Raw genomic sequence first — 11,686 nt, 5'->3', positions numbered from 1 at the left:
ACAACGTATATAGAAGAATGAAACATGATGATTCTGATCAAATAAGTAGAAAAAATAATCCAATTCTTAAAAATACACAAACTCCCCAAATGTGGTTTCTTTTGAGAGAAAATATACGTCTTGCATTTTCTGGATATAGTGATGACTGGTTCCATTAAGCCAGATGGTAAACTGCTTTACAGTTAAAAGCACTAAAAAGCAACTTTCATAGATGTGTAGCCCTCTCAATACTGGATATAACAAATAAAGACATGAGGCTGCTTGCTTTTGCCTAAACATAGCTTGCATTTTCTATTAATAGTAACAATTCACGTAGAAAGTGACATAATTTTCTATGTTATGAAACTACATAAGTTGGAGAATCCAAACAATATTGCAGGAGTGAACTTCTTCCTATGGGGGAAAAGTATATAAATATACTAGATGTTAACATTTCCATTCTTCATTCAATTATTTCCCCTGTTCCAAACATAAAAATACAAATAAATATATTTCCTTACAAATGAAGTTCACAGTCTATTATTTAAAAAAAGATTTAGAAAAACCAAAAATCTTAACTTACTCTTTGTTGTCATTAAATAAAAAATCTAATATACAGACACATTCAAAATTTATATAAATCGTAGGAGTCAGTTTATCATTTCTTGTTCACAGTTGATGTTTAATAGTGCTAGTCTACACAGCATGGCTCACATCCCAAATGCAGGGTTAATCCTACTGTAAGTTGCTCGAGATAATTTTTTTCTTTTTCTTTTTAATTAAAAAAGCCTTCTTATTCTGGGAATTTTGGAATTTATACTTGAGTGGTCTGAAAAAATACAACTTCAATGCAAAAACCACATCACGCATTCAAGAGTATATTGCTGGTGCTGTAATCTTTTTGCATGTCTTTGTTTTCATAGGAAAAAAAACAGAATAAAATAAACATGTAAGACTTTTAAATGTTTAAACATAACCACATAACATTGGTGATATGCCTCATGCATACACAGGCACAAAAACCGGAAGGATCAGACGTCTTTCTTTTGCATTTGTTCCAGCTTTCGTCTTAGGAGACCATAATTCTCCTTCGTTCCTGGCGCAGTGGGGTCAAGATGCAGAGAGATTTCATAGTGTTTTTTGGCCAAGTCTAGGTGTCCCCAACGATGATAAAGCACAGCTGAAATAGCAAGAGATGAATTTCATTGGGAACGCTTCTGAATAACTTGCAGTGTTCTCAACCACTTGTACAAAGAAATATTAAAGAGGCTCTGAAACCATTTAAAAAAATCATTGTTTAGAACAATATTGTTTGTACCACAAACTTTGTTTATTGTAATCACACTTCCTCGTGACTGTCTGTTTAACCACCCCCAGTTCGTCCTGCAGTTCTTCGTATCACTAGGCATGAGCCATCTCCCTACAGCAACATTATTACATAAAGAAAAAAAGGAAGAGTACAGTAAGTTTCTCAATCCTGCTGGGAAATTTCCAGGAAGCCAGACTGAATAGGGCTGGGCTCCCACTCTCCCTCCCTGACTATGTAGAGGTCCAGCTGTTTTACATAAAGATTCCCTTATACCTTTTGGCAAAACAATAGCTTGTTCGTTGCCAGCTGAAAATAAGGTTCTCACATCAAGATCTGACCATAGAATGACAGCTAAAATAAATCTAATTATTGGAATGGCAAACCTCTGATGATTATAATGATTTTGTAAGTAAAACTAACTTGCTAGATAGGCAGAAGAGCAACTATTATCAAGGCATCATGACTTTTACGATGAGGAACTACAGAATCTGCAGGGGTCAGATTTGGTGAAAAAAATAGTCACAGGACTGAGCATTCTAAACATCAACATACTGTGCTCTAAATACCTTAGTTATTGAGATGTATAATGGAAGAAAGGAACTCTAGGGACCAAATCTTGGCAAATGTATTTCTAGACAAAGGCATAGGAGGACATAAGAAAGCAGAGAAAGCCAGGCTAGAATGGAAGGTCTACTATAGAAGATGGGGAAGAGTATGTATGTCAGACAGCAAACTGCCACAGCACATCTCAGTTTAGCATTCTTAGGATCCTTTACACACACACACAAATCTGAGTTTTATCATCAGAGTGGGCGATTTTGGGGCTGTTCTCGTCATACCATTAAGATTTGTAAATATGACTGTTACTTAGCTATCATTATAGTGTAATAATTTCTTTTTAAAAACCACATTTTGAAACCAGATTATAAAGGACAATATGGGCTAATTTTGAAAAAACTACTCTCCTGACATCGATTTTACAGAAACACACCACTTCATCAAAATTACACAGACTTTAAATATGATTCAAATTGGAAAAACTTCTTTACCCAAATTGCCATGGTAACTTGCAGTATTTGGATGAGCTTTAATTGCTTTGAGGAATAATGCTTCAGATTCCTAAAAAAGGAAATACATAAAAAGGTAATGCACATGACACAAAACCGATGCACATTTTTATTGTCTATGGTTTTTGAACTCTTAGTGTGCTTTTTTTGTACCGCTGCATCTTTCTTCCAGAAACACTCGGAAGGCCCAGCAGGGCCACACCTTGTTGAGAAGAGGCTCGGAAGGATGACAGGGAAAGTGGGTGACAGGGCAAAGGCGACAGGGCAGTGGTCAGTGGATGACGAGCAGCTGTGCGATGGCTGCAGAGAGAATGACTATGCAAATGAGCTCTGCCACCTGTTTAATGAAATGGCTGGAATTCTGTGACTTCAAGCAAGGAGCTCATTCAGGGTGCAGTGGAGGGCGAGGGAAGGTCAAAAGACTGAAAAGGGCTGGGCTGTTGAAGACACCCACGAAACCGTCATTTTCAGTTAGCATCAATGAACTCATTTCCAGGATACTCAAGGTAAGGGCTGGGGCCTTTTTAATCTCCCCCAATAATCCACAACCCCTTTGGCAACCCCGAAAAGCAGCCCCTTCAGCTGGGAAGATGAGCAGAGAGAATGAGAAAGAGACAGCCGCCTGCCACCAAAGCCATGGCAGTACTGTGTGTGACCATGACCAAATGCCCTTGATGTGCGTGAACTGATTTTTCCATAGATTTGCATTTCCTTCACATAGTACTCACTTCCAGTGGGGTCACTAAGAAGCACGGCCAAGTGTTTGCTTACCTGACCATTACTGGCCACGGCTGGCTGGCTGGCTGGTCCCTTTCTACCCAAGTGTGGAGAAACAGAGATGCCTAATGGTTCTCCCTGACACCTGCCGGGGACAGCTATTCATGCCATCTATATTTCTGTTCCTAAAGGGCCAAGCACACTCTAATCAGTGTCAAATGCCAAGCTTAAACAACCAAAATTGGTGGTTTGGGGACAACTATGTGAGTTTTTCTAGGTGGGCGTCCCACTCCAGGATCCTGCATTTTATAAAGTGTAAGAGTCCAGTTTCCTTGCCCCATGATGGCCTGTGGCACTCCTGAGAAACAGAGTGGCTGAAATGACCTCCAACTGCCCCGTCCTCTCCACCTAGACATAAAGAACCCTCACTTGGTCCTTTGCAGGGCCTTTCTCTGTCTTATATGTCGCCCAAAATGTGTCAAATACATTTTGTCTAATACACTTCAGAAAATTATACTATTTTCCCTTCTTGTTGATGAAAAAATATCTCCGATTTAAAGTGTGAGTTTATTTATTTATTCCTTGGCATAAATCTGCATGTTACCTGGGTCTCTAAGCATCCACACACCTCCACAGAAGATCAGTTTATAAACAGTTCATTGCTTTCTGGAACAGGCCATTAAAAGGCCTGATTTAACAGATGAGTATTTCATGGGCTTTGAATACCCACAGATGCTTGTATTCTAAAGAAGCCTCCCGCCCTGCTCTGCCACCCAGGGCCCAGATACAGTCCCAGGGCCACTGCAGCAGCATCCTAAGACTGCCTCACTGCTATCTGAGAGGGTGGCTGCCTAACCCACAGTCACTGTGCCCCCCCAAACCTGCTCTTCTTTCCGACACCTCTTCTTTTGTCAATGTGCTATCGTTTTTCTATCTTCCAGGCTCAGAAACTGTGACTCATATTTTCCTCCCCCATTGTTCTACCACATTAGCTATAAATGGGAAATTAAATGGCAATAAGTAATATAAATTCTAATAGAATTTCATTTAATAATCACTGAACTAAAATTATTGTGTGTGTATGTGTATATATATATATATACACATACACACACACATTCACCATTTAATAGTTATAAATTATGCCCTTGTACATTTTTCTTATCACCATCTCCGTTGTACAGATGAATAAACTGAGGCGTGGTTAAGTGATTGCTGTTTGGTAAAAAGGGCTGCTTGCATAAAAAGATGCCCCATAATCACATGGGTTTAATGAGAACACTCACTCTGCACACCAAAGTCTCAATGATTCTGGAAGCCTGAATGTTTCAGAGCCAAATGTGAGACACATTCAGCTATTTCACAATTACTAATGGGGCACTTAACAAATGCTCATTAGCATGCTGGACAGCAATGGAGATAGAAAAACAGGACCGAACACTCTGACCTCAAGAGGCTCCAGGCTCACTAAAGAGATTCATCAAAAGTTAATGAGACTTGCCCTAGCTGGTTTGGCTCAGTGGTTAGAGAGTCGGCCCACACACTGAAGGGTCCTGGGTTCGATTCCGGCCACAGGCACGTGCCTCAGTTGCAGGATGGATCCCTAGCACTGGTCGGGGCACGTGGGGGAGGCAACCAATTGATGTGTCTCTCTCACATCGATGGGTGTGTCTCTCTCTCCCTCTCTCTCTCTCTCCCACTCCCTCTGAAAAACAATGGAAAATATCCTTGGGTGAGGATTGAAAAAAAAAAGTTAATGAGACTCTAAAACCGCACATGCTTAGGTGAAAAGGGAGCTGTACGAACAGCAGACACCTGTCCTGACGGAGACGAGGGCTGAGCTGCAGTGCTGCCCGTTCTACCTCTACAAGCTCCCTTCATGTCTCCTCTGCAGAGCCGCCCCACCCAGGGCTCTGCAAGAACAGGCTGCAAGCGGCTGACCCATAGCAACAGGCATCACCTTTACAAAGGAAAAACCATTAAGAGAAAAACCTAGATGATGGTTTAAAATTCCAAATCTTGAATTTAAAAAAATGTATTGAGGGTTTGGTGGCTGACACCATGGCTCCTAGGGTAACATCGCAGCCCTCCTTTTGGCAGCTCCTGAAGAGCTCATAATAAGTTCCATGGTTCAGATTCATCTTCTGTTTCCTTATCTTAGGCTCAGTGTCCTGGCCTAGACAATTAGGATGCAAAATGTGTAGAGAATGGGAAACCCATTTGTCTATTCTGCTTTCTAAGGAGTATTTTCTACTTCATCTGGGAAAAAAGAACAGTGTGAGCTGGAAGCCAAATGAACCCTGGATAGTTGCCTTAATAGAATTCTGGTTTGTAGGCTGTGGGATGATAGAAAAATCAATACAATGATTACATAAGCTGAATCCTGAAGACTTGCTGTAGGTGGTCCCTGGGCACCCCCAACAGGTCCCAGGCTGACAGGGATGGCTGGAAAGGTCATTAGAAAGGAAACTCACACACCTCACCTCCTTTCTGCCCCCTCTACGCAAGTAGATCCATAAAAAATAAAACTTAACCCCTCAAAAAGTCATCTCTGGAGTAAAATCTAGAAATGCTAAAATGTATACTGGAGCTGTTAAACAACCTGATATTCAAAAATGAGAGAAATGCATGAAATATATTACTACTATTATAGGAAATTATAATGGTAATGATATCTAATGAGCAGAACGGCAGAAGTAAATAACACAAGACAAATATGAATTAATCACTACCTCTAGGCCTAATGTGATCAAATTCAGATGTAGTTCCGGATTTTAAAAGAAAATATTTTTCGCATGAATGGACTAAGGCACTTCTTCTAAAAGAGTTTTCTGTAACATCTGTCTTAGATACCCAGGATGCTGGTTAAAAATGCATATCCCCTGACCTTACGCAACCAATGAAGTGTCTCTCGTGGCGAGGACGGTGGGCACCTGCATTCTAACACCCTCCCTTGGTGATTCTGATAGACCGAACTAAAGCTTGAGGTCACAGTATTAGGAACACTGAGCCCTCTTCAACACTCCAATTCACAGTCTACTTCTGGCCAACCCTGAGAGCCCAGTTCGATAGAGCCCAGATAAAACATATTGTTTTTCATTGGTCAGGAACTTCTAGGGCCTTGCAGATAACCTATAACTTAACTCCAGATGAGGAGAAATTTGGAAGCAGCAAGAGCCAGTCCTGTATTGCCCATGGGCCATTACTCCTTTTGTGTGGAAGACGGTACCCACAGATAAACCCAGAGCTCCAGCCCAACTGCAAGGGGCTGAATCACACAGCTTCATGCCCAGGTCGGGGCTGGGCATCTGCTAGGATGCACCTCTTCTCTGGGCTTCTCCTCCCCTCCCACCTTTGAGCAATGGTGGTGAATTCTGATCAGGAAGAACACAAAGTCTGACCTTGCAAATCCATCTTTTCGGCAACTTCTCCAGGAAGCAAACTGACCAAGCCCCCCTGGTGCACTGCCACCACTGTTTTGGCCTAATTCTGAATTTAACTCGGCAGAAGTAACATTTACAGCTTCTGTCAATTGCTGGCATTAATTGCAAGAAATCACGGCCTGCCGTTTACACACCTTGTATTTCTGGGACTTTCCCAGCACATTTGCCAACGAGAACATCAGAGAGTGATCGTTAGGTATTAATTCCAGTGCCTCTCTTCCAACTGCTTCAGCTTGGGCTAAATTACCTGCAAGTAGAAAGTGAAAAACTGTACTAGTATTTTGGTCTCTCTCTCTCTAACAGGGCTTATGTGCATAATATACAATGATTATGAATAAACTACTTAAGAAATTCTATGTAAACAATACACACACACACACACACACACACACACACAAATGATCCTACCAGCTGCAAAACCAATGCAGCCCAGTGTAATTCTGACATAATATATAAACAGCTTTTGATTAAATTTTGTATAAAACCTAATTTTAATTTCCTCCAGATACCAATTATACCCAGATCTGAGAAAACAAATCTGCAGAATAAGAACATCACAGTAGCATTTTAATAACGGAATATTTATCATATAGAAGGACATGTTCTACACTTTCATTAGAAACGAGTATGTCTTATTCACATGGATTAGATGGCTTACTGGCTTTAAACTCTGCTAAATTAAAATGATTGTTTCTTCTGAGATGCTTGGCGTTTTAAAACTAGACGGGCAGAGTATCTCCTAGTTGATCAAGTCTGCCACGGGCTAAGAAGACAGATCATCAAGTCTAATATTAGCATTATATCTAAAATAAGAATCTCTGAGTGTAGGTTTGAGGGCATCTCCTTTGAGGATAGTGCATGAACTTTAGAGCATGAACCTAGCACCACCCATTTCATAGCCCAGAAGCCATTCTCGCTCACTCTGGTTACCTCCAGTGTCCTAGATGCTGGGCACTGCTAGAGAACAGGCCTCAGAGAAATGAGATGTCAGCACTCTTTCTCCTTCATTACTAAACAGCAATTTCAAGCAAAGGGTCATTTCCCCAGACATTTATATTTTAATATGTCAAAAGAAACTCCATTTTCTAGAAGAATAGACATTTTGTAATGCAAAATATTAAATCCCATAATAATTAAAAAAAACCTTTAGCACACACTAGGAAAACCCCCACAATAATCTATATTTCCTAATTATTCAGTGGTACTGTGCTATGAAATTACTTCCTCTGATTTCTGTAATTCACCTTTCTGTACCTGTGTTATCAAGGAGTATGATCATGTTGTTCCAAGCCAGGCTGTGCTCTGGCTTCAGCACAGTAGCATTTCTCCACGCATTCAATGCATCCACATGACGATTTAGATCTGCATACTGAAAATAAAGCATGGGCCAAAAAAATCAATTTTCCAATTTTTTCTCTTCTTCTCTCCAAGACATAACCAAAACCAAACCCCAAATCAAATAAAACCTAACCTGTGTTTATTGAGTTTCTAATTTTTCATATTAACTCACTGAATACTCAAAATAATTCCAATGAAGTAGATAACTCCCCATTTTACATATAAATCACCTGAGGCACAGAGAAATTAAGTAACTTATCCAAAGTTATATATCTAGAAATAGTAGAGCAGAGGTTAGAACCAGGTGGTCTAGTTCCCAAGCTACAATATCTTAACTATAACCCATAACTTAGTGATTCCAGGGGTCAAATCATATTTCAGGCTACTGAAGAGAGAGAAGTTAAAAACCTAATCATCAGTCCTTTTCTAGAAAGACTTCACATAGTCCATCTTTAATATGTTGTTAGTTAAGGGTAAACAAAATATTTAATGTGATTACAAGCTAAATGTGTCAAATTCACCTTGTGCCTCTTCCTGCCTAATCCAAGCGTCATAAAAAACTATGAGCAGATCAGACTTGTAAACTCCCTGGGTATTTGGAGCCTGTTAGCCTCCTTTAGAAAGGAGAGAATTTTCTGTTGCTTTGTTTTGACAGGCAGTGTTGACTAACATTGGTAACAGAATACAAAGTGGCTGGCTCTCAATTTGCATAGTCAACAAAAGTGCACTGTGGGAGAAAGTGATGGATTTTTTAGCAGGTGACCCTCTTGCCCTCTTTAACTCAGTTCAAATGCGCATCTCATCTGAATGAACCTGGTTTCTTTAACTCTACAAAGAGCACAAATGATAACAATTTATCAGAGTTTAAAGCTATTTTCTTCCTGATGGTCAAGTCTGTCTTTTCCTTAGACAACAGAAACATTTTGACTTGCCCTATGACCCACACAGCAAATGGGTGGCATATTATGCAAAAAAGATTTAATAAATTATGGAAACATTTACGAATATCCTTTCGCTAAAGATGTCAAAATTTCCCATGAGACTTGGAAACTCAAGTTACTGAATCTTACCCCTTAAATAAGGAAATGATATGAAAAGTTTAAAACCTTAAAATAATTTAGGCTGCTAATTATACCAACATTTAATTATCTCTATTTGATGTTCCCATTGATTTCTCGGTCAATTCTCTCCAGCAAGTGACATACATTTGAGAAGATAAAATCAGTGGTGATCGTCTTTCTAACAAACCCAGGAAAACCAGCATAACATCATTTATGCAACAATAAAATTCTTCACATACTTTGCTATTTATTACTATTATTATCACTATTTATTGAAGAGTAACAACAGGCTGAAATTTAATTTTATGTTGTGTTGACCTTCACCCTTATAGCTTCTATACAAAGTGAACAAGCACTTTAAGGAAAGCAGAGAAAAATGGTAATTTATCAGGAACTACCCATCCAGAAAGTGGATAGGCAATGAACATATTATTTACCTACCAGTCCTATGCCTATACTTTGCAAACTACATTTCCCAGTGTCCTTTGCCCCTTGGCTCCTTGTTAAGTTTCTGCCAATAGGAGTCACACATGATCATCAGGTGGTGGGAAGAGGAGCGTAGCCCTTCCCCCCCTACTTTCACTCTCTCCTTTCTGTTTCTTGGCAGTGTCTATGAAGTGGCTATGTCCCTTCCTCCACAGTCCCAAGGCAGGAGGCAGTGGTTCTTCCTTCATGATCTCAACTCTTAAGGTGGTGGTAGCTCCGGAGATGGTGGCCCAGTCTCTGAGCTCTAACCCTCTGGTGCCACCACATCCTCCTGTTTGTTTCCCCAACCCTAGGGTTTCCTTTTACTCTCTGAGTTAATATCACCTTTCCATTTTTGTTCTTTGGGCCTTCCAACAACTGTCTAGCCGATTCCCTATGTTAAATCTTCTCTATTTAAATATACTTAACATGGCTTGTGTTTTCCTGAATGGATCCTGATACAATTAGTCCTTGCATAATAAATTGTCTCTAGTAATATCTCCAGTCACTACTATTATAGTTCTCTAATATCAGTAATATGTCCCAAATAATCCAGTTCTTGCCAATTCCTATTTCACAAGAGAACAGCATTAAATTCTTTTCTTATCTGGGTTCAGAAATAAAAAATACATTTCTGTCTCCTGTTACTAAACATTGACTACGGAGGGTTTACAAAAAAGAAACTTTTAAGTTATTAAGTTCCTTTTATTTGTTAATATAGAAATGCGTTGGTTGAACTGTTAATGATTAAGCTCTTAATGCTTTTAACTTGTCAAGCAGGCAAAAGCTGGATAATTAAACAACAGTGGAGAGCAAAATCTTTAAATAAGCAAAAACAGTTGGCAGAAGCAAACATAAAAAGTTCATTTCACGGTAGCATAATTTGTAAACGATATACACAGAGAGCAGTCCAAGGTCTCAGTCTATTCATTTTTTAAAATTGATTTCTAGAGAAGGAGGAAGGGGGGGAGAGTGAGAGTGAGAGAGAGAAAGAGAGGGAGGGAGGGAAGCATTGCTCAGTTGCCTCTCTCACACACGCTGACCAGGGATAGAACCTGCAACCTAGGTATGTGCTCTGACCAGGACTTGAACTTGCAACCTTCTGGTGCATGGGATGATGCTTCGGAATCTCAGCTGCTGCCCATGGGAGCAGGACCAGCCCTTTTGCATTTTAGCCCTTCCTACAAATCTCAATGTGGCTTCTGTCAATCCTTGGTTTGGTTATAAGACTTCTCTTCAGCTAGTCTTCAGTTGGTTATTCAGGTTGCTTGCTCTATATTTTCATTGTAATTCCAGTTTGGTCCTGGGAGATGATGAGTGTAACATCCACCTGCTCTACTGCCATCTTAGATTCTCCATAATGTGATTTCTGAGCTTCCGTCTTCTCCTTTTTCAAGAGACAGCTCCCTGCATCCCTTGGTATTCCTGCAGATAACTGTTCTCCACACATAGGAAAGCTCAGGAGGGCATCGGATTTATTTGAAAGGGTTTTGAGATTATTCGATGGAAGTAGAAAAGAATGTGTTTCATAATTACATTCTATTTTAGTTATTAACAGAATATAAAGATTTAATTGATCTGATTTTCTTTATACCTTGGGACATTTGCCAAGTGACCTCAGACCCAGTACTGGCATCAAGTCTGAACCTGTGTCAATCTGGCGAATACCAATCGCCCCTACTTGGTGACTCACTGAGAACCTACCTCATGCAACTTGAGTACCACCAGAGGCTCTTTCAGTGACTGAGCCTAACAGGCAGCTGACAGGTGGAGGTGGATCTTGGGACTTTTGCTGACCTGTCCCCAGGCCTAGTGCTGGTAAAAGCTGGCCATGCCCAGCAGAGACAGCCACAAACTGTGGATGACTTTGTAGCTCCAAGCAGGTTACTCAGGGCCAGTCACAGGCAGTGTCTGACACTGGCCTGCACCAAGAGGCCCTAGAACCAACAACCCAGTGGCCAGCTTCACACATCAGAGCAGAATCCAATTAGCTTCACAAGCAGTATATCCCAAGGGAGATATGAGCAGGCACCATATCCTGCTGAGCTGAATTCTGCTTTGTGTAGTCAGCACCTGCACAGAAGCTTGTACACTGAAGTATGGGTCAATCCTCACAGTAAGCCAGACTCAAGGTTGACCCCATGTACAAACAGGCCAATAAATCAAGACTCAGTTACAACAGGAGGGCCTACATAACCCACAAGGGACATTCCAGGAGCACCCAGCTCAGGTGATCAAGGAGACTGTGCCACTGGGCCCCAAAGGACACTATGTAAGCCCACCCTACCAAGATCAGAAGTCATAGCA

General features: G+C 40.5%; 1 protein-coding gene across 1 annotated transcript in view; it reads right to left on the bottom strand.

Annotated features, from left to right (window-relative positions):
• Positions 1-261: 261 nt before the first annotated feature.
• TMTC4 (transmembrane O-mannosyltransferase targeting cadherins 4) overlaps positions 262-11,686 on the bottom strand; it is a 55,107-nt gene continuing 43,682 nt past the window's right edge. The window contains exons 14-17 of the mRNA XM_016203845.2: positions 7,770-7,884; positions 6,650-6,762; positions 2,338-2,407; positions 262-1,159 (exon numbers count right to left, since the gene is read on the bottom strand). Of these exons, the coding sequence (XP_016059331.2) occupies positions 1,011-1,159; positions 2,338-2,407; positions 6,650-6,762; positions 7,770-7,884 (447 nt within the window). The 3' untranslated portion in view covers positions 262-1,010. The remainder of the gene's footprint in view (positions 1,160-2,337; positions 2,408-6,649; positions 6,763-7,769; positions 7,885-11,686) is intronic.

Source organism: Miniopterus natalensis, chromosome 2 (genome assembly GCF_054644295.1).
Source record: "Miniopterus natalensis isolate mMinNat1 chromosome 2, mMinNat1.hap1, whole genome shotgun sequence".
Lineage (NCBI taxonomy): Eukaryota > Metazoa > Chordata > Mammalia > Chiroptera > Miniopteridae > Miniopterus > Miniopterus natalensis.
The sequence above is the reverse complement of the archived record's forward strand: the minus strand, read 5'-3'. Positions and strand labels throughout refer to the sequence as shown.